This window comes from Coffea eugenioides, chromosome 2 (genome assembly GCF_003713205.1).
Source record: "Coffea eugenioides isolate CCC68of chromosome 2, Ceug_1.0, whole genome shotgun sequence".
Classification (NCBI taxonomy): Eukaryota; Viridiplantae; Streptophyta; class Magnoliopsida; order Gentianales; family Rubiaceae; genus Coffea; species Coffea eugenioides.
The window spans coordinates 10,316,154-10,342,086 of record NC_040036.1 but is presented as its reverse complement, the minus strand read 5'-3'; the positions used below and the strand labels follow the sequence as shown (position 1 = coordinate 10,342,086).

The window sequence follows — 25,933 nt, the reverse complement described above, 5'->3', positions numbered from 1 at the left end:
CATTATACATCTAAATAAATCTCTTCGCCTGCAGACTTTGATTAGTAATTAGATCGTTTTTAGATTGAAAACTTTTCAATGCATTCTTCTGCACAATCATATTCCTCTATTTTATAAAATACTAATATATTCTCCCCATCTCAAATTTTTTTTTTTTTTTTTTTATGTTTTGAAAACTCAACTTTGGAAGAATAGTAGTGATTTGATTGTCGCGTTTGTGCTTCGCTTTCCAATCTTACATTCCACGGATTCAAAATTTGAACTTGAATGCTATAATAACATGCATATAATCAAAAGGGAAGATTAAAAAGTGCCTTGATTTCCTCAATATGACAAATATTTTATATTAAAAAGTATGATACTTTTAATGAGACGAAAAAAAAAGAGTGCAACATAATATAACCCTTTTTTTTTTCTACGTAATAAAATAACCCAGGGTCAAACAGTAGGAATGTGGCATGCTAATGCGCTTTTTTTTTCTAAGAATACCGACCCTCCAATTATTAGCTAAAAAATGGACTGTTGAATAAGTTGACTTACGTGCATAGTTAACAAGTAATTTCTGGTTTAAGTTTGGTAATGATGATGTTTCAAATTGCTTGTGCCATATAATAATAATAAAGTATTGAGATACCTAACTTTCTGATAGAGTACACCTGTTCTGTGTTCAAATAACAAGTAATCTCCTAATCTTTGGATTGCAAACTCAACTAATTGGCTAATCAGCATCATATAATAGTTTCTTGAAGAATCAAGATTATATACACTCTGAAGTAGGGCCAAGTTTTTAGCAGATAAGTAACATCGGTTACAAAAGTGAAGCAATCGATTCGGTTTCTTTGTTCTAGAAAGTGATTTACTGTGGATAATATATACATATTTATATACATTTTGCAATACACAGAAAATTTGAATAGGGGTAAAAAAAAAAAAAAAAAAACCGACAAAGTTGTGAAACTACAAAAGGTTTTTAACCAAAAGACTCTTCAAGAATGGGCAAAGTACTATTAGGTTTATTTCTCAAAAGCTCATGAGTTAAAAAAAAAGTACCAACAGATTTAGTAGTATTGTCCCTGTAAACAACAGAACATTCCCATGAAGCATCTCTTCCAGTTGCAACTTGTGATATGCCGGCGGCATGCTTAGAAATGTTCTCTTCTCCCAGCTTTGATTATACATTCTTGGACTTCTTCTTGTATCCAATTCTTAATTCATTTTCTATACTTCTACTTTACCTTTCATTATTGTTGTCTTGTACCAAAATAAAGAGGAAATGGTCACAGGACTAGTTCATTATAAAATCCAATTGCTCTTAAAATATAGAGTAATTGGCCCCTCTAACCAGAAATTTTATTTTTTTTTTTAAAAAAAGAATTAAATCTTAAAGTACATGCATTAAACTTGTATCCAAAAACTAATGGATTAATCTTTCCTACACTGACAGTATATACACTGTCAGTATTGGATGAATGACAACTATACAAAAGTTGAATTTTATGTCATGAATCTTACGGTGATAATGTATACACTGTCAGTGTATATTATGATTTACTCAAAACTAATACCTCATCCGTTCGTTAGTTCTTGGACCATTATGATTAGTCCAAGTGTATGAATGTAAACCTTTACTAATTAAACTTGAGACCTAATTTTTGTTTGGAAATAGTTTTTGACCCCATCGACAGAAAGGGAGGGGGAAGAACTAGAAGACAGAAAAAGAAGATCAAAAGTCAAAAACACCAAGAAAGAAAAATTAGAAAACTTGAAGCCCAATAACCTAAACTGTTATGAAATATAGGATTCACCTTCTGCTTTGCTGATTATATGAACTGTTAAACGTCGGTAAACATGATTAATTAAATATTAATCTCATAATTCATTCATTCATTTGGCACCACATAATTATTAAGTACTACTATTTTTCTCTTGACAAATTATTCAGTACTTTTTAAAAAAAAAAAAAAAATCTTCAACAAAAACTCTAACGAAAAAGGAAAGCAACAGGAACAGCAACTAACAAAAACCAGTTTAAATTCAACTCTTCCTTTCCGCGTCTGACAAAGTTTGCTTCGCTCTTCATCACACCTAAAACTCCATCCCATAATTCATCTCCTCCTCTTCCCTTTCTCTCCATTAATCCCTCAAAGTCAATCGTTAATCATCTGAAAATCCATCAATCTTGGATTTTTTTCCCCTGAATTTTCTTGAATTTCCGGGTCAAACCAACCTGAAAGCTAGAACCTGCCTTCACCTACCAATATTCTTTCATTTTTTATCATCTGGGCACTGCCCAAATTCTCAAGAGGACCTCAAATTTAGCTCCGGAGCCCTATGAGTCCCAGGGGAAATTCACAAGAGGCGTTACTGAGCCAGCTCAGTGAGACAATACGGACAGTTTCTACTCTTCCCGAGTGCAGAGCGGTAGTCAAGAAGATCTATTGTAATTTGGTTAGGAGAATCAAGTTATTAAGCCCTCTGTTTGAGGAATTGAAGGACGGTGAAGAGGAGCTCCAGGACGATGTCGTAAGAGGGCTTGAGCTGTTGAGAATTGCTCTTAACTCGGCTCTGGAGCTTCTTAAATCAGTCCATGAAGGCAGTAAGATCTTACAGGTATTGCTCTTTCTATTCTAATCATTTTTTCCGTCTAATTTTAGCTTCGTTGCTATTGTAGCTTAAGTTCTAGTTCTGTGTGTCTATTTGATTGCCCAGAAGTAGGAAAAGAGAAAAGAATCCATCTTTTCGATATTTTGCTGAACTTCAAACATAGATGTATGTTGCAAATTGGTATCATGTATAAAGTAATTTTGTTGGCTGTTTGTTTGGGGAGGAAAAAACGAAGATTTTCTTGTTTTTCTTCTGATCTTAGATACTAAAAAGATGGGCTTTTCCTGCTATGTCTAAGGCTTTCGTCTTTCTAATTCATCTTAAGTTGCTTATCCATCTAAAAGTATTAAACTTGGAAATTAAGAATGTGGCTTTAATTTTGCTCTGTTCTCCGTGTTACAGGCTCTGCAGTTGGAACAAATTACAGTCAAGTTTCATCAGATAACAGAACTGATTGAAGAAGCACTATGTCACGTTCCTTACACGACGCTTGATATAACAGAGGAAGTTCAAGAACAGGTAACAAGCTAATGAATTGATATTTAAAGATTGTTGTAATTTTGGAACACCCTCAGCATGTCCTGTTCGTATCTTTCTTTATCTTGACAACAATTGGCTATTTTTGTTTGTTCCAGATTGAACTTGTGCATACACAATTCAGAAGAGCAAAAGGAAGAATGGAGTCACCTGATTTACAACTTGAAATGGATTTGACTATAGCGCAGAGGGAAAGAAACCCTGATCCTGCAATTTTAAAGAGGCTATCAGAGAAGCTACATCTTAGAACTATAAATGATCTAAAGAGAGAATCACTTGCTATCCATGATATGGTTATTACACATGGCGGGCTTCCTGATGAGCGCTTTGAAACAATGTCACTACTCCTAAGAAAGCTAAAGGATTGTGTATTGATGGAGAACCCCGACTTTGATGCCCCTGAAGGTGACAAGAGCTTTGTGAAGCTCAGGTCCCCGGTTATCCCAGATGATTTTCGTTGTCCAATATCGCTTGAGCTTATGAAAGATCCTGTTATTGTATCAACTGGACAGGTTTTTACCTCACTGTAACTTGCAACAATTTATTATTTTGCATGTTTTACCATATTTTTTTTAAGTGCTCTTTGTTCTTCTTTCTTTTTCAGACATATGAAAGATCCTGCATACAAAAATGGCTTGATGCAGGACACAAAACATGCCCCAAGACTCAGCAGACTTTATTGCATACAGCCTTAACGCCTAATTATGTTTTAAAGAGTCTAATTGCTTTCTGGTGTGAGAGCAATGGTGTTGAGCTGCCTAAAAAGCAAGGAAGTTGTAGAAATAAAAGATCAGGAGTTGGTGGTTCAGAGTGTGACCGAGCCGCTATTGATGCTTTGTTACAGAAACTTGCAAATGGTAATCCTGAAGAACAACGAGCAGCTGCTGGTGAACTTCGCTTGCTGGCAAAAAGAAATGCAGATAATAGAGTCTGTATTGCTGAGGCTGGAGCAATACCGCTACTCGCTGAACTACTAGGCTCGCCAGATTCTCGGACTCAGGAACATGCCGTTACAGCACTTCTCAACCTGTCGATAAATGAGGCCAACAAGGGAACTATTGTAAATGCTGGTGCCATACCTGATATTGTGGATGTGCTGAAAGTTGGAAGCATGGAAGCAAGAGAAAATGCAGCAGCTACCCTTTTCAGTTTGTCGGTTGTTGATGAGAACAAGGTTGCAATAGGAGCAGCTGGGGCCATCCCAGCACTTATTGACTTACTCTGCCAAGGGACCCCAAGAGGAAAGAAGGACGCAGCCACTGCCATATTTAATCTTTCAATCTATCAAGGAAACAAAGTGAGGGCAGTTAGATCAGGGATTGTGCCACCATTAATAGGATTGCTGAAGGATCCTGGCGGTGGAATGGTAGATGAAGCTCTTGCAATATTGGCCATACTTGCTAGCCATCCAGAGGGGAAAGTGGCAATTGGTCAAGCTGACCCAATCCCGGTATTGGTAGAGGTCATTCGGACCAGCTCTCCACGCAACCGGGAGAATGCTGCCGCTATTCTGTGGTCATTGTGCACAGGCGATGGGCAATACCTGAAATTAGCTAAAGACCTTGGGGCAGAAGAGGTTTTGAGGGAATTGTCAGAGAGTGGCACTGATAGGGCTAAAAGAAAAGCAAGCAGTGTATTGGAACTTCTCCAGCGAGTTGAACCAGTTAGTTCGTGACATTCAGTTGAAGGTTCAGATATTTTTTTTCTTTCCAAGATAGACGAGTTTAATGTGCCACTTCACTTAAGCTAGTCACTGCCCACGTAGAAGTTCCATTGGAAGATGTAGATGTATGAAATCACATCCTGTATAAAGCGATAGAATCCCGCCACTCCGTGGGGTTCCCTTGCCTCTATCACTTCTTGGTTATGTTAAAGCCAGTCCTGGAATTGAAAGGTATGCTGAGAAAGAGGCATGAAGGGAGTTAAATGATTGATGTGTAAAATTGTATCTTGACCATGAGGAAGGTGGTGGATTCCGAGTTAATTGTGAGGACATCTATTGCTGATCCTGGAGCCATGGAATTAACATTGGTCAAAACAGGATGCTTTGAAATGCCAAGGGAACACTAAGCGTGGTTGTTTGGCTGTTAATTTATATTCCAGGTGGAAATTTCAGTCCTCAAGATGTGCATAATAGCTGTTTCAGTGTATTAAAACTTTTTGCACACAGAAACAGGTCATTTTGTAACTCTCTCTTTCAGAGACACTCTTGAACATAGCTGCCACTGCTCCGAGGACAGACCTCCATTTGTAGAAATTTTTGTTAAGATCACGTTATTGTTAAAGGCTTTCTGTTTTACTATTTCCATCATGGCGTTAAAATGCAGTGCATAGGTTTGATGGATGTTGCAGTGAAGTTTATTTTACCACAACACTGCTCATTATCATCTTTAAATCTTTATATGACCTTTCTTCACGGTAATCATCAATTACCGGCGCCAATACCCTCATTTTTATGTCATTGACGTAATATGAATTGTTTGGCGCGGGCCCCGGGGGTTGGGGGTGGGGGAGGGAGGAAGAAGAAGAATCCCCTTAGAATCTCAAAGTTGAGGTTCCTGTGATTCTGGCGGCTTAGAAAAACTTGTGTAATGGATTCTTGAAAGTAATCCGTCGAGAAAGATCCTTTTCCAGCCAATGAATAACCTTACCTACCAGCTTCCTTGCCCTTTCAAACAAGAAATAATAGAACCAGGAAGCTCTTCGTCACCTGCCAGCCAAAGCAGAACATAAGGAATGCCGTTCCAAAATGCGTTCCCCCAAAGCAAGGGAATAATGGAGAAAAAGGAAAGGAAAAGGAAAAGGAATCCTTCAAGTCTTATCGCAGGTGCGCGTCTTTGGGGTCAAAACGAAGACAAAAAGATTCCAAGGCAAGTACTAAAGAAAAAAAAAATTTTCCTGGGGGTAAGAAAAGCAGCTAACATTAAATTAATCAGACGTATTAGTTACAGTCATGCTGGGGAATGAAACGTCCCTGAGCTAGAGAGAGGGTAAGGATGTTTGTAAGTGAAAAAATTGATTTTCACCCTTATTTAATGAGTAAATCTTATATATACTGACAGTCTATATATTATCACGGTTAGATGCATGATACATTTGTAAAATTTGAGTTTCAAATTTAAATTCAAATTATGTATCATGCATTTAATGATAACAATCAGTACTTAGGTGGGTTTGTTTGGACAGCTGATTATTTTTCCAAATATATTTGCTTACATCATCATTACAATTTTCAATACACCTTTTTATATTCCCAATTATCTTTTTATCTCACATACATCACATCACATCACAAATAGTGCTACAGTAAAAATATCTCAAATAACTTACAACGGTTGACGGACTTTGTTAATGTTTACATATTGACGTTAGCAAAATTGATACAGTAAGTGTGTTTGTAGGGCAGGTGCAACGAACTCAATGTAAAACGGTCAACCCGTTACCCTCATTAGGTAAATGATCCCCTCATTAGAAGGGTTACCAACTTCATCCTCCAGAATTAGCTTGTCCAAAAGTAAAAGATGAAATCCAAAACCTAGTATGTAAAAAAGAATTTCAGCGAAACAAGCTCTTGTTTTACAAACATACGTCCATGTAGTCGAGAAATGGAGATTAATTAACTGTAGGTTCAAATCATAATTACTTACGAGGTGAAATACATCCGACCAATTCATACTACAAAGATATCCAGTCCAACAGACTCCATATCTTTTGCCAGCAAAAAATACAGACAGGCCGCCAGATGAGGTGGTGAATGAAATGACTCCAAATTTGGCACCATACTCCTGAAGTGCAAACCACCTGGCAAGCATTCCTAAAAAGGGCTAGAATTCATTTCTTTCTGTACAAACCCATTTACGATCCATTGTCAAAACGGACACCTCGCATACAAGTCAAACATCTGCTTAACAATCAAAAGGAAGCAAGCTGGCTATGATCTTCCGCGTGACAAGCAAGGAGCAGCCTCCTTCCTCTTCTGCAGCTCACTAACTGTCCAAAAGGATCTTTAAAAGTTATCCCAATTTCTCAACAAATGGTTCAATTAACGTTTGACCATTGATGATCTTCGTGGTTCCTATTATTAAGTCATATGCCATTCCCTCCTGCACGGTGAAAATTGCACGGATGCATTTAGCAATATTGACAAGATGACATGGACAAGATAACAGCAGCAGCAGATGCAATGGTGATCGAGACAAGAAGAAATTTAAGGTAAAGGTTGAAAACTGGAGACAAAGCAGGGCTATTTCATAGTTCTTTGCCTGCAAGGAAGCAGTATCATATAATGCAAGACAGCAAGAGAATGCACTTTTCCATTTTGTCCTTTGCTGCCTGAGAGTACAAAGAAGCACTGAAGGTTTTCCAAGGCCAAGGGTGGTTTGACCAAGGGAAATAGCACCACCAAGGGAGCACAAGCAGACGCTGTCTGGCGTATGGTTCACTGTCGTGAGACAGTTATGACAATGAACCATAACCTTCAGTGATTCACATTTGAAATTACTAGAAACATGAAATTAGTCAAATTGGCACTCCAATGAACAATACCCAAATAGTAGTACTAAAATATTCTTGCATTTTGATATACTGCAATGAGCACTAAAAGTAACTCATGATCTGTCAAACACTGAAAGAAAAAGTCATTTGAAACGTATGACTTGCAATTGAAAACATACCTGAGAGCTGAGGAAACGAAGAGCAGCGATTTCTGCAAACGTAACCCCTCCAACGAAAACAACAAGGACCAAAGAGCGCCTTCCATCTCCAACTCTGAAATTTCAATAGGTGTCAAAAAGAGAATTTGGTTCAACTCTTAGCTTTTGAAGCTCTTTGGCTCAAAATCCCAATCTCCAAACACAATTGGGAACAAATACAACTTTCATAATTCCAAACCTCTAATCAGATTCATTTAAAAGAGAGCATAAACAAAACCGAGAGAGGCAATATAGCATTAGAAACAGGAAGGAAATTTTTGTTGCTACCTAAACAATGCATTGCAACTCTAGACCAATGATCCTGCATTCGTACAGCATCACAGGATCCTTCTTCATATAGGAAGCAAACAATTATGACAATATCAATGTACTGCCCGAAAACTTACTTGGCTAAGTTGAGCACAGAACTGGAAAGATTGTCATATGAACCGCCAACATATCCACTCTGTTGATAAGATAAACCATAGTAAGAGTCTTGTGCAGCGTCCTTATCATAACAAGAACATGGAGTCTAGCAGTAAAAAGAATGACAAAGAAAGTCTAGGCGAACACAATACTGACTCTCTTGGTTTCTGTATGTGGTCCTGGCAGTAACTTCAGTACATCTTCAAGAGGGCGCCTGAAAATTTATTTCACCACAAGATTACAGAAAGCCACATCTCATACTACTTCAAATAAGTTATATCACTCAATAACGGAAAGAGGTTTGAGAAGGTAGAATATACAATGAATTCCTAAATAACTAAAGTTATGGTTTGCTCTTGATCCAGAAAGCAAACCTTGAAGATGAATAGAACACTCAATTCAAAATATTCGAAGCATCCAGTACAGTAAAGACCTGTTTGAAACTCTAATTTTACACAGTATTCAAAGACAAAGCATTTTAAAACTCTTTCAAAACTCAAGTAATAGAAAGATAAAAGTTTTTTTGGGGTCCTCAATTCGAATGAAAAACTAGAGCTAACAATTCCTTGAATAGCAACATCTTTTCTCAAAATATGTCAATCATTTATCTCATGGTTTTTAATTGACACTTCCACTGAAACTACATGGAGATACAAATTCTACTCTAATGCTTGATCTGAAATTCAAGAGGAACATCTGTGTTTAGACATGTTGTCTAAAACTATCTGTATTTAGACATGTTGCCTAAAATCAACTGTATTGAAAATAAAGGGGTTAGTGTTTACTTCATCCAAGCACCAATGAAACATATACAACAAAACTACTTTCCAAGAGAGGTTTTTCAACACCTGTAATAGCGAATACAGACATTAAATATGCATCAGATGTTGTAGAAGCAGCAGCTTCCACAGTTGAGAGTGACAATTGAAGTAAGAAGGACCAGATTGGCGGGCACTTATTGCAACTCCATAAGCAGCAAGCCAAGTCTAAATCTTCACTAGACCTTTTACCCCTAGTGAATCTTTTCTCTTCTGACCACATAGCTCTAAACCGTAAAAAAAAAATCCACTGAAGAAACTGGAGTTTTATTTTGTTCATTCCTTTTCTTCAGACTAATATACAGTCCACTTTTAGTTCTCTATATAATAGCAACTAAGATCCCCAAGAAAAATAGCTGCAAAGAAAATACGTTATGTTTGTATACCTACTTTCTTCCCTGCTCCCAACCCCCATTTTGGAGCCTTTGGATTTAGATGAGAAAACCATGTTTAGACTCGTATTCTTCCAACAAACAAGCCAAACAGCTAGATGCAAGAATTTGGCTTGTCAAATTGGTAACATGCTTCAAAAATGAATCTTACCATCCAGATCGGATTGCATGCTGAACAAGGCGAATACTGAGAGGTGCATATCCAGAGAAGACATAGGAGATATCATTGGGACTGTTATGTCAAAAGCATCACAAGTTAGCAACAACAAAGAGGAATGCAGAAACTTCTAGAAGTCAGTAAATAATTCTACAAATGGTTTAGCTAACAAACAATGCAGAATGACCTTTACAGATGCTTAGAAAAATTTTCCCACAAAAAAGTAAAGCACTTTATTGATCAGGCACTATACAGAACTGAAAGCCAAAAAAGAACTACATTCCCAAACAAAAGATTTAACCAAATTATAGATATGGTCAGACAGCATGCCCTTCTACATGCTATACCTATGACAGTTACATCTCTTCTTGGTTATCAGCAACTGCAATTTTCATTCTTTGTTGAGATCAAAAGTTTACCATTCTCTCCCAAAGAATGTCTTTCAAATTTAATCTTTCCCTGAACAATGAAATATCTTACTGGTTGGGTTATTGAGACTCTAGCTATTGATCTAATTCAACATATTATCTACCCACTAATTCCACTCTGCACAACCAGATGCTTTAAAACTGAAGTCAACTTAAATTTAAGAAAAATTCAAAAGAAGTCAGCCCACGAAAGATAGACCACTTAGATATCTGATGGACTTAACTGAATCATCAACATGGATTTTATTAACTGCTACCAAATTTGGCTAAATCACTACCCTTCTCCCCAAAAACTTATCTTTGCAAGATGGGAGCTATCAGTGGTCAGCTAAAGTTTCTAGGAGTTTCTCATGCTACAAACTTTTTCCTGGTGTACCACTAATAGAAAGAATAAATAATTTATATGCCACCATAGTTTCTGAAGGAGATGAAACATGATTTGGAAACTGGAGGTGTTTTCTGAGAAAATCCTTTTCGTCCTTTATCACCTACTACCGGAATATACTAAAACTTCTTTGATTGGAACAAATATAATCAGATATTGATCAATGACAGGAAATCAATCCCTACTTAGCTGTATCAGTATCCTCAACCACAAGATGCAAAGCGCGTTTGATCGTAATCCAGTTGCCTTTTGTCTCCTGCAAGGGATAAGATGAAAAGTTATACAACAATCAGGTCAATAATGCATACAACTGTGTTATGTGAAAGATATGATGTGCTATTCAGACCTGCTTCCTGAACAAACCAGCTTTTTCCAAATTATTCAGAGTTGCCATGTGCTCAAAACCATAGCTGTGAAGCAACTCTCTCCTAAAACAACAATATGGAGGTCAACAAGTTTTCAAAAGATACTGAAAACTCAGAGAAAAAATCATGAAATACCACATGTGAAATGCAAAATCAGACTAAACAGAAAATCAATTCATTCTGCCCTCCACTTGCCTCAAATAGTCAAAATTCCTTTTGGGCAGTCCTGAATTTGTTATTGAAAACAAGATCAGGAGACGCAGAACATTAACTAGAGGCTCCTGCTTGTGGATCATCTCTTCAATGTACTCGAAGCATCTGCATTAATGTCCACAATTAGTTTCTGCAGCCAAGTAGGTCATCAAGGGACAATGGACCATGTTTATGTGGAATCCATGCAAATTTATTTGATCATGGTTGAGGGCAAACGAAAACAGAGGTTATAAAAAGACAATGATGACAACACTAGTTTCCAAGGGAGGCAAAGGAGGTTTGGAGATCAGACTCACTGAGAATGTAATTTGGGAAAAGCACTGAGTGAACAGGGCATTTAAAGTGTCTGTGGAAATCAAGGTTAGAATATATACTACCATGTTTGGAAAATATATAGCAAATAAAAGAGGATAATTAATCCAAAATGCTTCAAACTTCAAATGCAAGCCCCCAAAGTTACCCGGAAAAAATGGGGGTCAAAGTAAATGATTTGGCAGTTGAGAAAGCAGGTGGAATATCTACACAACAGTAACCATGACAAGCAATCACGTTGGTAAAGTTAACTCGATAGAGAAAAGAAGAAAAATTTTGCAACCAGAACAAAACTGGACTCAGCTAGGTGTAAGTTACCCTGAAGATAAGCATTCCACATCAAATGAAGCTTATTATGTTAGTAAGCCACAGCAAGTTTAGCTCATATTAAATCTTCTGATTTAACAAAGTTTTATTAAGTAAAAGGGTCAGTTAAATGTACACTTCTCTGAGTTCACTTTAGAAGAATTAAAAGATAAAGAAATTGAGTTTACATGTCATAGCTCTCAGCCTCAACAATTGTATGTTCCATATCAAGACGCCCAAGAAATGAAGGTTTTGATGTAAAAGTTGACAAGTGCTGAGCAAGATTTATGTGCCGCTGAAACAATAGTTGACTGCACTTAGATCTGGAACTTGACAATTGAACCATCCAGAACGATAACTGCAGTTAATCCGTGAAGAGCTTACAGTAATTTCAGGCAACGAGTTCAGCTTTTTCACAAAGTCCTTCAATTCAGATACTGTTTGATTCTGTATGCAATGCAGCACCATGTCAGAGAATATTCTTAGTGTGTAGAGCAATATAAAGATCCTCACATTGGAGAAACAAGAATAACTTTTTTTTTGTTTTTTTTTGGGGGGGGGGGGGGGGGGGAGGAAATAAGTATAATTAAGTTTGCTCAAACAATGGATCCACATGACAAAGCCATCCATGTAATTAAGAAGGAAAACCTGACTGTTCTTTTCGGCAATATTCTTAGTGCCATGTAGAAGAAGATGCTCTAGGGCTTAGCAAAAAATATTTTACTTCATTATGATGAATCCACAATATTATACACTACTAGGTAGATATCACTTTACATTTTTTAAAATCTATTAGACATTCTCCCGTATATGTTCCTAATAACACTGGCTTCTGTCCCGAGCTTTGATGGGGAATTATTTTGTTGTTATTCTTTTAAAAACAAAAACAATATAGGAGAAAGCAGTATATAATAGGTAATCTGCCACCAGTAACCGTATAGACATGTAAACACTAAGCCTTTTTACCGACATGATCAGTCGAGTCTCCATTTTGAAAAATTCATCAGCAAGAGCACATGGAATTTGCACAACTACATGGAAGTATTTTGGACCATATGTTCTTTTGTACAAACTAGCCAATTTAATACTTAGTAACAAAACTGAACATAAAGTTGGTTTGGGGCTTAAAAAATGAGAAAACTACTTTAATGACCACATACAGTAGTTGTCATCTCTGTGTAGTCCTGTTTCATGGATGTTGCTTTTTGACGTAGAACCTGCAATCACACTGTGAATGCACATGAGAAAAATGATAAACTAATTAAACAGGATGTGAGCGGACATGAAAAAATGCTCAAAACAGGTCAACCTGGACAACAAATTCGAAGTTTAAGTCCCGTATCTCTTTGAACAGTTTGTCACTGGAGTAACAGCAGAAAAAGAATCAGTAAATGTTACAAAGCCAAGGCATGCAAGATATTTACATGTCGCACTGATGTATACTTGCGCACAGAACAACTAGACAAGAATTGAACCATCAATTAGAAGGGGAAAGTCTACAAATAGCCAGCCAGCAGGGAAGGCAAAAACCTTTCATCTTAGAAAAAAAAAAAGGCATAGACAAATTCAGAATTCTTCACAAAGAAAAAAACTCAATTGATTGTGAAATTGCTCAGAGGAAACCCAATTTTGCTTTGGCATGGAAGAGATGAAGAGCATTTTTTAAGATGTTTAGACAACAGGGATTGGAAGAGATAAGCATACAGCACAACAGATCATCACAAAGTAAAGAATAAGAATCGCAGGAAGATGAGAGAAGCTAAGTAGGGCATATATAGAACTAACATACGTTGAATTAAGGGGAACCTTCATTTTTTTTCCTTCTTGCTGAACACCCATAATAGATGAGTCTACTTCCACTGCACCATTATTGACACCAAGAAACTGCATGCAACCAGTAGAAAAGCTAAGCAATATATTGTAAGCCAAATACACAGGACACGGATCATATTAGCCAACTACCAAAAGAGAAAATTACATTTGATCCAGCAGGAATTGCAGTTATTGTAAAGTAGTACTCAGCAATGCAAATTAGTACGCAAATTTAGTTTATTAGTGTCCAATGAAGTTCTTTTGCATTTTACCTCATCCAGCAGCCCCTCGTATGTTAACTGAGAACACAAAGGAGTGATCATGTCTACCTGCAGCAGAAACAACAAATAGCAATCAGACTGAAGATATTTCTTAGCATTACAATTAAAATCCCAATACTCAAGCCTGAAACTAAGGCATGATAATAGATTGCTTAGTGCTAGTAGATTAAATTTTTCAGAGAACAAGCCTTCAAACCAAGTCCATGAATACCATGACTGGAGATGAGTAATCTTTGGTCCAAAGGAATAGCCTGCCTTTACCCAGGCTTTAATATCTCAAATTACAATATTTTGAAATGTAATTTCAAAATTTTGTGATGGACACGTGTACACTTTCAGCAACCCAGAATGGTCAACAGACACCTATGTACCTCCCCCTGATTGGAACAGTTCCCACCGTAGGTAGCTAGCCAGATGTTACAACCTCCTACTCTAGCTCATTCATGATGATTATAACAAAAAACAATTTACTTATTCGAGTGCATAATAACTCTCTGAGCATGAGGTGATGAACTACTATAAAGTTAATAGTAAATATAAAGATGTCATATGGAGAAACAGTCGTATATACATCAGTAATCTGGTCTAAGCTTGTACATAAATACACATACACCCTTTCACACATATAAACATATACACATATCTGTGCCCATCCATCTATCTATCTATGAAAGAGAGACAGAGAGAGACAGAGTGAATGAGTGAATACCTCTCTGTCTAGGAGGATCAGAGTATTGATTTCTGGCATGCCAGCCTGCAGCAAGAAGAAAAGATCCTTTAAATTGCCAATAAACAACATAGAAGATTCTCAAATCAAACAAATATAAAAAGCCTATAAGTTGAAGCATAAGTACATCTGATGCGTTAACAGGTTCTTCAATTTGCATGCGATTCAAAATGTCTGCAACACGTGCAGATGCTTTCCCTTTGGCCCTAATATTTGGTATCACTCCAAAAGTAGACTGCATTCATCCAGTAAAAGAAGGCTATCAGAAAACATGGGCAAACCGAGGAAGTGAATAAACTGATTTTGACTAGTAGGATAAGAAACAGAAGAAATGGACCTCTAGTTTGTGGAGAGCCTTTGCAATGTGCCAGAGAGAGGTCGTGTCTCCATCCGCCAAATGATCCTATCAGGCAAAGCTAACCTGCTCTTAGATATGTCCCTTTCCAAGATGTACAGAACACTTTTTCTAAAGCAAAAGTACAAGCAGACTTACTTTATAAGCAAGGTCGAGCTCAAACGATATTACATCCTCATCTATTGGCATTAGATACAATGGGTACTCACCTATAGTCAACAAGTCATAAACTTTCTCCTCCTCTAGTATCTAAGCAAACATAAACATCATAATCAATTCAGCAAACAAGTAAAGACGCATTAACAAACTTAATTGGAAAGGGAGCTTACTTTCTCACACACAACAGTACGACGAGGAACAAAGTAAACAAAATACTCTCTTTGAAGACCCTTTGAAGTATCATCACGAATTTGTGAGGAAATTAATTTCATCAAGTCAAGTTGGCTGTGGACCAGGTAAACGACCTTGGTGCAATCAGTTTGAATTGGTTCTGCAGTAAGATGACGCAATTCAGCCCCATGTTCCTGTTGTACATATCAAAACACCTTTAAAATTGACTAATTTCAGAAAAACTCTCACTCGCTAGTCCACACATTGAGAAGCCACGCTTCATTACTACAATTCAGATAACAGTTTTTGCTCCGATCAAGGTTACACCCAAAATTAAGCAAAAATGTTCTTATGTTTTTTCAGTAAACTGAACGATAAATCTTCGAGAAAACGCACAAAAGAATACATTGATTACCCATAACTCAGACAATCTTACTAAATAAAAAACTCAATTAGCGAGCTGAAAATGTATAATGATAGAAATCACAACTGGCTGGGGCCAAAAATGTATTAACAAAAAAGAATTAAAGGGGAATTGCCTTGAGTAGTGAGCTCTGGACGATCAATGAAAGCGAACCACCAAGCTTGGGATCGATAGCTAAACATTTCTTTCCTCGAATCTACCAATAAAAAAAATCACCACAAAAATGAAAAATATTGAATTGTTCGAATTATTTTACAAATTAATTCAACTGTCACCCAGAGGGAAAAAAAAGAGTAAACTGAAGTATGTAACTTACATTTTTCAGGATAGTAAGAAGTTCTTTCTGAGACTGATCTCTGAATTTCACCCAGAAAAAAAGAAAACAGAGAAGCAAGATTAATTCTTGAGTAAATGAGTAGTTGAAGCAATTTAAATATACATTAACACAATTGATAATTAACAAACCTAATTGCAGTGAGATTAATGGGAGCATTGTCTAAATTGGGAATTTGCGCCATAATTTTTCCCTCTCCTGATCTTCGCGTTTGATAATTTTGTGAGAGCTTGCTAGAACGAAAGTGGAGATTTAAAAGGGCTATTAGCGTCGGCTCTTTTATGGGCTTGGCTAGTTAGCAACTATGAGGTAAAGCCCCAGAAAGGCCCAATGTTTCAGCTCGTAATGCCAGCCTTGATTTCATCAGCCCAATAGAAGGCTGACGGGTGTACATGTTTCGGCTTTGACCACTCCTAATGTTCAATTTGGGGTTGACTACTCCTAAGATCCACCAGATACTGTTAATTCGATCTAGCTAGCCATTCGATGTGATGGGTGCAATTCGCTATCTAATCTTGTAAATTTGGTTTCAGCCTCTCTTGACCTAAAAAAAAATGGTTAAGATATATTTAAATGTTATATTTTTTAAAATATAAGATTAATTAGAAAAATAAATAAATATAAGGGAAGGTAGACAATATTAAATAAAGAAAGTATATAAATGTAATGGAGAAAAATAATTATAAGTATATGTATATATATGGTAGGTCAAGTGAATACTAAATGTGTGTAAAAAAATCCAAAATACAATAGAGTTTTAAAAAACGCTTAAGATAAGCATTTTTCCTTTTTCACAAGTCAAATGTTTTCCTTTTTTTTGTGTTTCTTTTGGTGGTAACAAGATATATTAGACAAACTGCAGAGATCCACAAGAAACAATGGCTCCAATTTTATCGCATTTTCTAGTTCCCAAAAAAATAATAATAAGCACCTTGCTGGGATGTAATTTTTGTTGGATAAAAATATAGTAAAAATATAAATAGGTCATTAAAAGACATGTCAAAGAATATCTCAAAAACATGAAAGTGTTACTAGGAGTATTCATGAATCGGGTAACCAATCCATTTGTAATTTTGCTGACCCTAAGTGTATGTAGCGGTTTAGCAAAATTGTATTTCATATCCTAAACCTGTATAATCGGTGAACCTATAGTAGGGGTGGCAATCGGGTCCGTTTCGGGTTGGCGGGTCGGGTTGAGATTCGGATATAACAGAAAACCCGCTGACTCGAACCTGACCCACCAATCCGAAACGGGTCAGAATACTTGACACGAATACGAAAATTTTGGATTGGCGGGTTGATCCGAAATGACCCGAAACTTAATTTTAATTTATTAATTTACCATTGTAATTTCTAATAAAATTAATTTCGTACAAGACTAATTACATAATTAAGTAATAAAAATTTAAATAAATAATCCCAAACCAAATCTAAAATAAATAAAAACACCGTAAAAGTGTTTTATCCCAAATAAAATATAAAATAAATTAAAACAGTATAAAAGTAAAAAATAATATAATACATTATTTATCCAAATATAATAATTTCAACTTCACACAAGTTAAATAAATTCATTTATGATTAAGTGATTAATGCCTTTGGAAAAAAAGAATAACTTAGTTTAGTTAGATAAAATAATTTTTATGTTTATTAAATTATTTTTAATTCGTAAACGAGTTATCGGGTCATATCAGGCCACCCACGGATTAACCCGAATTCGACCCGTTTTTTTTTTTCGGGTCCATCGGGTTCGACCCGATTCTAACCCAAACCCACGAAACCTCAACCCAAACCCATTAATTTCGTATTAGGTTCGTTTCGTGTTTTCAGGTCGTGTCAGAAATTATCACCCATATAGATAGGTTCGGGTATGTAGGGTAACCTATATCCCTTATGCTTATGAGAAAAAAAAAATAGATTAACAAGCATAATGATACAATACATGGAATTATTTCTGTTTAAGGCCAACTCATTCAAGCTTTTTATGTTTATTATCCTTCCATGACAAATGTCTTCATTGATGGAATTAGAAAACAAATTGCGTTCTTTCCATTTTTTTCTTACAAAAAAGAAAAAGAGAGAACAAGATGAAATCTTTTTTGATATACAAATCCTGATTACTCTTGAAGGATAGTGATTCATATGTTTAGATGAACACGATACATGTGTAACATATGCATGCGTATAGGATGAAGACACGAACATAACATTCAAAGGAAAAATAGTTTATGTAGAAGTTACATATACACTAGAAAATTGACGTGAAATGAGTCATTCAACCCTTATTCGAAATCATGTATTTAAAGTGATAATAACCATAAAAAAATCATCTTCCTAGATTTCTACTACTAATTAAAAAATGACGAGGTCACTAGCATAAACTACATGATAAAATAATACTCCTATAAGAAATACACCAACAAAATGATGATAACTGACTAATAGGGTGAAGAAGGCAACAATGGTTAGCAGCCAAAAGGAGTAAAGAAGGATTAGAGTCAACTGATTAACTTTCATATAAGTTGTAAAAAGGATATAAATATATCCTTGGCGAATGGCCCAAAGAGCCAAAAGGAGAGGCTGCCTCATTTTCTTTTTCAAGAAAATGCTCTAAACACTTGACTCCACCATACATATTTCAACGAGAATCTTAATCAGAAAAGCCATTAAGGTACCAATCCATGGCTAAGTAGTACTAGTCCAGAAGCAATGCCAGCACTGTGTGTGGGGTAAATTTTGTGTCTGTCGAATATTATATAGATGACTTTCAGAGATCAGCAAACACTGAAGTCTAGAACCACAAGTGTCTTCACTGCATACATCTTGCACAAACAGATGACATCCAAAAGAAGGATTATTTAGGCTCATTTGTCTTCCCAGTAGACATCTTGCACAAAAAGAGTAAAGATATCCAAATTTGGATGTTATCCAAATTAGTATCGTATATATATGGATGACATCCAAATTGATATTATTTCGGCTGATGGCTGATGAGAGATGGGGCAATCAACCGTTCATGCAGAACTGAAAAGCTACACCTACGTTGTACAAGTCATTGTTGCCCTGAAGCAGTTGCTTGACAAAAGAGGAGGTTAGCAACTCTTTCGGGATCTACATTTACGACTCCTTGCTATTTGTGTTTCCCATCATGGAACTGAGCATTCTTTGATGATTTGAAGGTTTCTAAAAATTCTCTACCCTTCTTTAGTTCTTCTTTCTGCCTTGATTTGTCCCATTTGTGCTCAGCAGCCAGAATCTCAATCACGCGGGGTAGAACCCGATTTGCAGCATCTGTGTCAAGGAAAGCTAGCCGAGATCTTCTGGCAATAAAATCCACAGCAGATTCACAGTATTCGTTTCGAGCACAATATGCTACTTCTGCTTCCAGAAACGGGTATCCATGGGCAAGTCGCTTCCCCAGGTTCTCATTCTTGATTTTTTTTTAAAAAAAAATCAAGTAAAAACTCAATCAGAATCAAATGACAAGTACAAATCCCCCGCTCCCCATGAGATAGTTGCACATGAATATTCAAATAAGATTTCTTTGAAAAGAAAAAAAAGCAAGGAAATGGAGATAACCAGACTTGCTAGGAATATGTAAATGTAGAAGCTATAAATGAACTCCAGGGAATTAAATCTATCAAAATGCCTTAGTATAAATTGCAAAAGATTGTTGAATCATAGAAATAATTGCACAAACAAATAAAAAGAGTTAAACTAGTATACCTGAGCTATTGCAGCCACTCGTTCGGCTAGAGTACCATACGCATGAGATAAATGCTTTGCTGAAGCAGTATCCATCACTCCTGGAACAACATTTCCACGATATGTCCTTTTCATGCGCACATACTGTTGCGCTAGTATGGTGAAAGACGCGGGTTCCCACCCATCGGCACCTACGAGTTGTATGTTGTATGTTAAGCATTTGTTGGTTGGGTTCAATTTCCCAGACTTTATGGCAGCATCAAGAGCATCTTCTGCCATGCTGAAACAGAAAAAAAAAAATACTTGTCCACAATGCTGGAAAAAAAAAAAAAAAGAAGCAAGCACTGAGGCATAAATGTAAGAAAAATGTTGATTCTGCTTACTAACATCTCCACCCCAAGAATCTTATCAAGAGAAACTCAGAAGATAGCTAACCACTAGAATATACTTGACACAATAAGTGAGCTCAGGTGTGAATGCCAAGAAGTGAGGATATGAAAGGTATGCTTCTAATTCAGTAAACCAAAAAGAAAAAAAAAAAAATACCTTCTATATGTAGTCCATTTACCACCGGTAATTGTTACCAAACCAGGGTAGTCTTCAGAAACAACATGATCACGGGAAATGCTCTCTGTGTTCTTTGCTTTAGGATCCATTGCCAATGGACGAATACCACTCCAAGCAGAAAGTACATCTGTGCGCCGAACCTAGTTTTCTGACAAACTTTTAGTCCCCACAAGATATTATGCAAATATAACATTAAGGAAAAAAGAAAGAACACACTTCAAAACCACATGAAACCATTTACAAGAGACCTAAAAGAACAAGAAGAGTTCACAACACAATCGAATATTAGCTAATTAACTGGTTTTACTATGGCAGATTCATCACATGCAACTTGCGCTCATCAGCCTTTTCCTGATCCCCAAATTTCTTGAAACCAAAACGCTAACATCAAATGCAAGCAAAAACTCAACAAAATGTTAAACTAAGTCTAGTAGTTTTAGACTAGACCAAACAATGCCTCAAACTAGCTTACAGTAGTCAATATGCTGTACAAGAACTAAGAACCTGATATTTAAAGCATTCTGCAACTTTATAATCCATACAAATGTTGAAGATAACCCAATGAAATACCAGCAGTGAATAACACTTTGGATTTCATCTAATCAAATAAATTAAAAGGTCCTCTAAGGCTAATGACAGATTATGCATTGAATCATATATAAGTTAGGTGACTGAGATTCAGCACTCAATACGAAATCAAGTTAGGCAAACCAACAAACCTTGACATTCAGATAACCAGATATAGCATCCAATATGAATTCAATCTCATTCTCATGAGGCTCTGGTAGCATTGTAATGGAGGTGTTTGAATCTGTAGTACCAGCAACTGTTCTCCCCAACCATGGGAGCATGAAGACAACACGACCATCCTTAGTTTTTGGAACTATGAGGCCCATTCCTTCAGGTGAATAGTAATCAGGTAGCACAATATGCACACCACTACTAGGAATGATCATTGGTTTTGCCTTTTTGTCAGCCATTTGCCGCACAGAATCACAAAATGGTCCAGCAGCATTGACAACTACTTTTGCATATGTATCAAACTCCTTGCCTGCACACTTTAAAAAGTAAGATCTCTAAGAGCAAGTCGATGACATTGGCTAATTGGTACAGGATGAAAATATTGAGACCTGAGAGTACACAGAGGAATGAGTACAAGAGGGGAAGGAAATTTAAAAAAAAAAATTAGTAAATGCAATGAGAAAAATATGCTTTTTTATGTTTTACACAATGGGTTAAGAGAGAGAGTTGGATTATGAACCAGTGTTTTTACTCAAATAAGTAGTCTCATGAACTGCAACTCATAAAGAAACACAATTTACAAGGAAAACCGTACAATGCTGAGATGCTGTAAGCGAAAATGATAGACTCAAAATTCTACACCAGACTCAATCCAGTTGAAATACAAACACATTGTACACAGTACACTGCTCCAAAATGCACTGTTGGAAAGGAAATTAAAAATTCTACACCAGCCTGAATCCAGTTGAAATATAAACACATTGTACACACTACACTGCTCTAAAATGCACTGTTGGAAAGGAAAGTAAAATAACAAAGCAAGAGGTAGTGTAATTCTCATTGTACCAGATAAGTTATTGCGAATGCGTGCACCGATTATGCGGCCAGTAACATCATCCTTGAGAAGTGATACTACTTCTGCATGATTAAGCACAGCTGCCCCAGCTAAAGCAGCAGAACATGCTATTGCAACATTGAGTCTCGAGTCATTCATTTGTCCATCATAATAAACCACCGTGCCCTTCAAAGTTTTCTCTTTACCATTCCTTGCTAGAGTAGGAAATAGTTCTAGAGACTCCTGAGCAGAATAATATCTGGATACGTGTAGCAGGTGGCGTCCAGCAACCAGATCATACATTTTCAAGCCCATCCAGTAGTAGATCACCTCAAACCAGTCAAAACACGGCGTCATGCATGGCAAAGCATGGCAGAGGTGGGGAGCATTGTCAATAACCTGTTTGCGCGCCTCAAGTGCATGAAAAACCAACTTTAACTGCCCATAATCCAAGTTAAAAACAGCTTTCTCCAAATAGCGAACTCCTGTAAAAGATACTTCTAATAAGCACCAAGGCTTAAATGCAAAAAATGTGCAATAATGCCCTGTTGATTCTAAAGTATAATAACAGAACAACAAGAAAGTGGGGTTTTTTGGAAAAAAGTTGTATAATATGTTCTAAACTCGTTAGAGTCCATTATGAGCTGCCATCATACATGATCAATGAATTTTTTCAAAACCTGGGAGATTGGTACAGGAAAAATTGGGTGGAATTAAATCTGAAGAGTCATAAGCACCAACAAAGGAATATCAACTATGAGATGATTGCAATGATCGACATAGACTACTTAACTTACCAGTTACTATCAATAGAATGATATCATGCTCATGCTAGCCAATAATATCAAGACAGATGAGCAAATTTTCATAAGGTTTGTCAAAATTGTGCTTTGACCTGCAAGTAGCAAACATTTCCCATTTTGAAAAATCCAATGATTGAACTCGTGAGCTTCTAAAGTTCTTTAAACTTGAAATTTCTTGAATGATACTACAGTTAATGAACGCCTATGCTTGAAATATCGAAGTCCACTCACATCACATCTAGACCATGATGATAATTTCTGTACTCAAACTTAGATGGGCAGATCTAATAACCGTGAGATCATCATATGCTGGACAATTTGTAGCAACACATGAATTTAGGATGAAGACCTTCCAGTGCTTTGAAACTTAATGCATTCACCAATTCAGTTAAAAGCAATCTTATAAACACAAATATCACCAATTTCACTCAGATGAAATGCCCCTTCCCCTAAATATATGACAAAAAAGGGAAGTTCTGTGCCCACCCTCGATCATCCACCTTTTATATGTTGCTTCATTTACTGCATATGCTTAAACTGGCTCCGCATTTCAAACTAAGCTTAAACTGCAGACAACTATAATATAAACTCCAACCATAGCTCCCAACTATACTAAAAGACATTCTACATCTAGATTCAAGGTTCCCAAATATACTGAAAGATAGCATATCACATCAAGCACACTCACCACACAACTGTCTTGGCACTAAATCTTGGCAAAAATTGTCCTGTCTATAGCCACCTGGAACACTCTTTTTTTTTTTTTTTACCTTTACTTTTCTTTGTGATCATTGCAAGGTGGTCACAAGGAGTCGAACTCCTGACATCCTGCACAATGGAGCACGCATAAAATGCCGAGCTACTAAATTTCTCTTTTCTTTATCTATCTTTTCATCTTCACTGCTCTCTCAATGACCTTATGCCAATACACAGAAGCAAAAGATACTGCAAAAGTTTCTAATCACTCCTGACCTTCTGCATGATAGAGTAAGGTAGTAGACATCAACCACCAACTTTTAATGTTACCTCTATCTATTCTATCTTCAACACTATTACCTAAGCGACTAAATCCCAATACCTCAAGAGCAAAAAGATCAAGCCTTTCTGACCATATCTAGCAATTGAGCACAAAAAAGCTTATTTCCCGCATGCCACATGCATAGAAAGGAGATTTCAACGATGAATAAATACTATGCGTCCTTAACGATATATATCATTAATCGTATTCCAAAAGATCAATCATTTTTTAGCAATTTATCTATATATAGTCAAATACTATGCGTCCTTGCCAATATATATCATTATCTGTAACCCAAAAGATCAATAAATTTTTAGAAATTTAACCATATTTAGTCATTTTGCCAGACTTACCAACGATTCGTCTGAACATTACTGAATAACTGTGCACTTATTTAAATTTGAAATTCTAACCTCCATGAACTAATTTAGTAGACCTTGAAGAAGTCCCAGAGGAGAAGTCTTCGCGCTCGACAAGCCCAACACGAAGGCCACGCGTGGCAGCGTCGAGGGCGACGCCGGAGCCGGTGGCACCACCACCAACAACCAGTACGTCAAGAGGGTTGGCTAAACTGGCGCCCATAAGAGCTGATTCCTGAACGGCTCGGCTGGGGATGACGGCAAATGGGTCTGCAATTTTCTGCTTTACAATCTGTAAAGCAGAACCACCACCTCTGTCGTTCACGGATATTGAGGGGTCACGGAGAATAGTATATGCACCACCGGCTGCGAGGGCGACGGTTCCCAGCCGGCGGAGACGAATGGAAGTGGCCATAGAAAGTAGAAAGTGGCGGTGGTGGGACTAATTGGAGGGCCGGAGGAATGGAGTCAGTATTTTGTTTTCTGATGGAGCGGAGGAATGGAAGTTTGATTCGAAGGATCGATTCGGTTTACATATTTTGCATTGGAATTCGAAAAGTGCTTTGGATCCTTGTAAGATGAATATTATATTGCCAGAAATGACACTTCATTCATTTTTCTTCAAAAAGAGATTCAAAAAAGTAAAAATAAATGAATGAAATATACCGGAACTTGGAATATTATATTGCCCCTGTGAATAAATAATTTTTGTATGAATTAATTTTATATACACTGTTAATGTATTAGAAGGGAATGTCCGTGCAATCCGCAGGTGTTTGGTGCCTGTGAAGGCTGTGATTAGAAGAGAGGGTTTTTCTATTTAACAAATAATAGTACATTTTGAAAAGAAATGGTTATAGACATAACAAAACTAATAATACATTATAATTGCAGCACACACTCGTACACTTTACTTTATCAATACTTTTACAATTTTACCATTCCAAAAAGGTCCCTATAGAAGTCAGTTGAAAATCGTCGAAGAGCAGATATAAGTTGTTTCAGACAAAGGAATATCCTCCAACGATTAGTTATAACAATATGTTAATTGCACAACGTGTTAATATGTCTTTGTGTTAATTGCACAACAAAAGTCACACATCAATTAAACGTGTCTATAACACCATTTCAGTAATTATACCAACGCATAAATTTATATGAATTGTACTCAATGCAAAAACGGTTGTAAAATAATTTCATATTTCAGAAATATCTAGATGTTTCCATAAATCAAAACTTTAAATGTACAAAAAATGAAGGCAATTTGTTAAATATACCTAAACACATGCTGCCCTTAGTTGTACCAAAAACTTTTAAAAAATTACATAACATTTCACATTTCCAAAAATCTCTTATCCATACGATTGAAATTCAAAACTCCTTTGACCGCAACTCATTTTTAAATAATATAAGGATACAATTTTGTTAAATTTCTCATATTCTTTTATCTTCAAGGAATAAATTCAAGAAAAAAGGTGAATATTTGAAACCGATATTGAATAGTAAAACTCAAGATATCTAACACTTTACTGGACAAAAAAGGACAAAAATTGATACAACTAGTAAAATTATAACTAAATTAATGATTAGTTTACACCTTGATGCACCATATCCAGTCAGTAACTTGGGCGGGCTGAATGTGGTGAAGCACCATTTCAAAGAATTAGATGTGTTACGGAACGTATTGATTAGTAATTCACATTTGATAACCTTTTTCCAAAGGAAAAGCAAACGAAATATTCAATAAACGACTAATTTATAAAGAAACACAAATTAGTGCCATATGAGCCTAGATGCAAGGGAGAAAGTAATTGATTTTGCAATTCTTTAATTTTTTTTTCTAATTGGACTGTCAGAGAGTGCAATGAAACTAATTGGAGGACAATTGATTTAAAATAAGAGAAAAAAAAGGGATAGAGTCATTAATTTGCTAATGGACACTCTAAAATTTTGGTAGTGATGAATTATTTAAAAAATGGGAAAACGACATATAAATCAATTATGGGGA

The 25,933-nt window shown here is 36.4% G+C and overlaps 3 protein-coding genes across 3 annotated transcripts; 1 reads left to right on the top strand and 2 right to left on the bottom strand.

Moving 5' to 3' along the window:
* The first annotated feature begins 2,061 nt into the window (after positions 1-2,061).
* Positions 2,062-5,449, top strand: LOC113760800 (U-box domain-containing protein 14). The gene is made up of 4 exons (XM_027303529.1): positions 2,062-2,610; positions 3,007-3,123; positions 3,240-3,653; positions 3,746-5,449. Exons 1-4 carry the CDS (start codon positions 2,332-2,334, stop codon positions 4,814-4,816), a joined length of 1,881 nt encoding a protein of 626 aa, XP_027159330.1. The 5' UTR covers positions 2,062-2,331; the 3' UTR covers positions 4,817-5,449.
* Positions 5,450-6,682: 1,233 nt separating this feature from the next.
* On the bottom strand, positions 6,683-16,100 carry LOC113763192 (vacuolar protein-sorting-associated protein 33 homolog). Its single transcript, XM_027306936.1, has 22 exons — positions 16,029-16,100; positions 15,880-15,919; positions 15,679-15,759; positions 15,139-15,333; positions 14,948-15,058; positions 14,792-14,857; positions 14,582-14,689; positions 14,437-14,481; positions 13,719-13,775; positions 13,424-13,518; positions 12,944-12,995; positions 12,795-12,851; positions 12,019-12,081; positions 11,823-11,929; positions 10,999-11,121; positions 10,785-10,866; positions 10,624-10,694; positions 9,620-9,700; positions 8,415-8,472; positions 8,240-8,298; positions 7,815-7,908; positions 6,683-7,244 (listed from the first exon to the last, which is right to left on the bottom strand). Exons 1-22 carry the CDS (start codon positions 16,079-16,081, stop codon positions 7,155-7,157), a joined length of 1,788 nt encoding a protein of 595 aa, XP_027162737.1. The 5' UTR covers positions 16,082-16,100; the 3' UTR covers positions 6,683-7,154.
* A 2,292-nt stretch (positions 16,101-18,392) lies between these two features.
* Positions 18,393-24,494, bottom strand: LOC113762664 (glycerol-3-phosphate dehydrogenase SDP6, mitochondrial). Its single transcript, XM_027306213.1, has 6 exons — positions 23,980-24,494; positions 21,757-22,230; positions 20,889-21,220; positions 20,149-20,309; positions 19,624-19,882; positions 18,393-19,327 (listed from the first exon to the last, which is right to left on the bottom strand). The coding sequence occupies exons 1-6, from the start codon at positions 24,338-24,340 to the stop codon at positions 19,028-19,030; spliced, it is 1,887 nt and encodes a 628-aa protein (XP_027162014.1). The 5' UTR covers positions 24,341-24,494; the 3' UTR covers positions 18,393-19,027.
* Between the last annotated feature and the right edge of the window lie 1,439 nt (positions 24,495-25,933).

Bases quoted from the DNA above. Each gene is read 5' to 3' on its own strand.
- LOC113763192 (XM_027306936.1), bottom strand. From the start codon at position 16,081: ATGGCGCAAATTCCCAATTTAGACAATGCTCCCATTAATCTCACTGCA. The intron at 15,059-15,138 runs GTAAGCTCCCTT...ATGTTTGCTTAG, and splicing joins GTACTGTTGTGTGTGAGAAA to ATACTAGAGGAGGAGAAAGT. The intron at 13,519-13,718 runs GTAAAATGCAAA...GGTTGCATGCAG, and splicing joins ACGAGGGGCTGCTGGATGAG to TTTCTTGGTGTCAATAATGG.
- LOC113762664 (XM_027306213.1), bottom strand. From the start codon at position 24,340: ATGGCCACTTCCATTCGTCTCCGCCGGCTGGGAACCGTCGCCCTCGCA. The intron at 21,221-21,756 runs GTACAATGAGAA...TAAAGTGTGCAG, and splicing joins CATTCGCAATAACTTATCTG to GCAAGGAGTTTGATACATAT. The intron at 19,328-19,623 runs GTATACTAGTTT...AAAAAAATCAAG, and splicing joins GAGTGGCTGCAATAGCTCAG to AATGAGAACCTGGGGAAGCG.
- LOC113760800 (XM_027303529.1), top strand. From the start codon at position 2,332: ATGAGTCCCAGGGGAAATTCACAAGAGGCGTTACTGAGCCAGCTCAGT. The intron at 3,124-3,239 runs GTAACAAGCTAA...TGTTTGTTCCAG, and splicing joins CAGAGGAAGTTCAAGAACAG to ATTGAACTTGTGCATACACA. The intron at 3,654-3,745 runs GTTTTTACCTCA...TTTCTTTTTCAG, and splicing joins TTATTGTATCAACTGGACAG to ACATATGAAAGATCCTGCAT.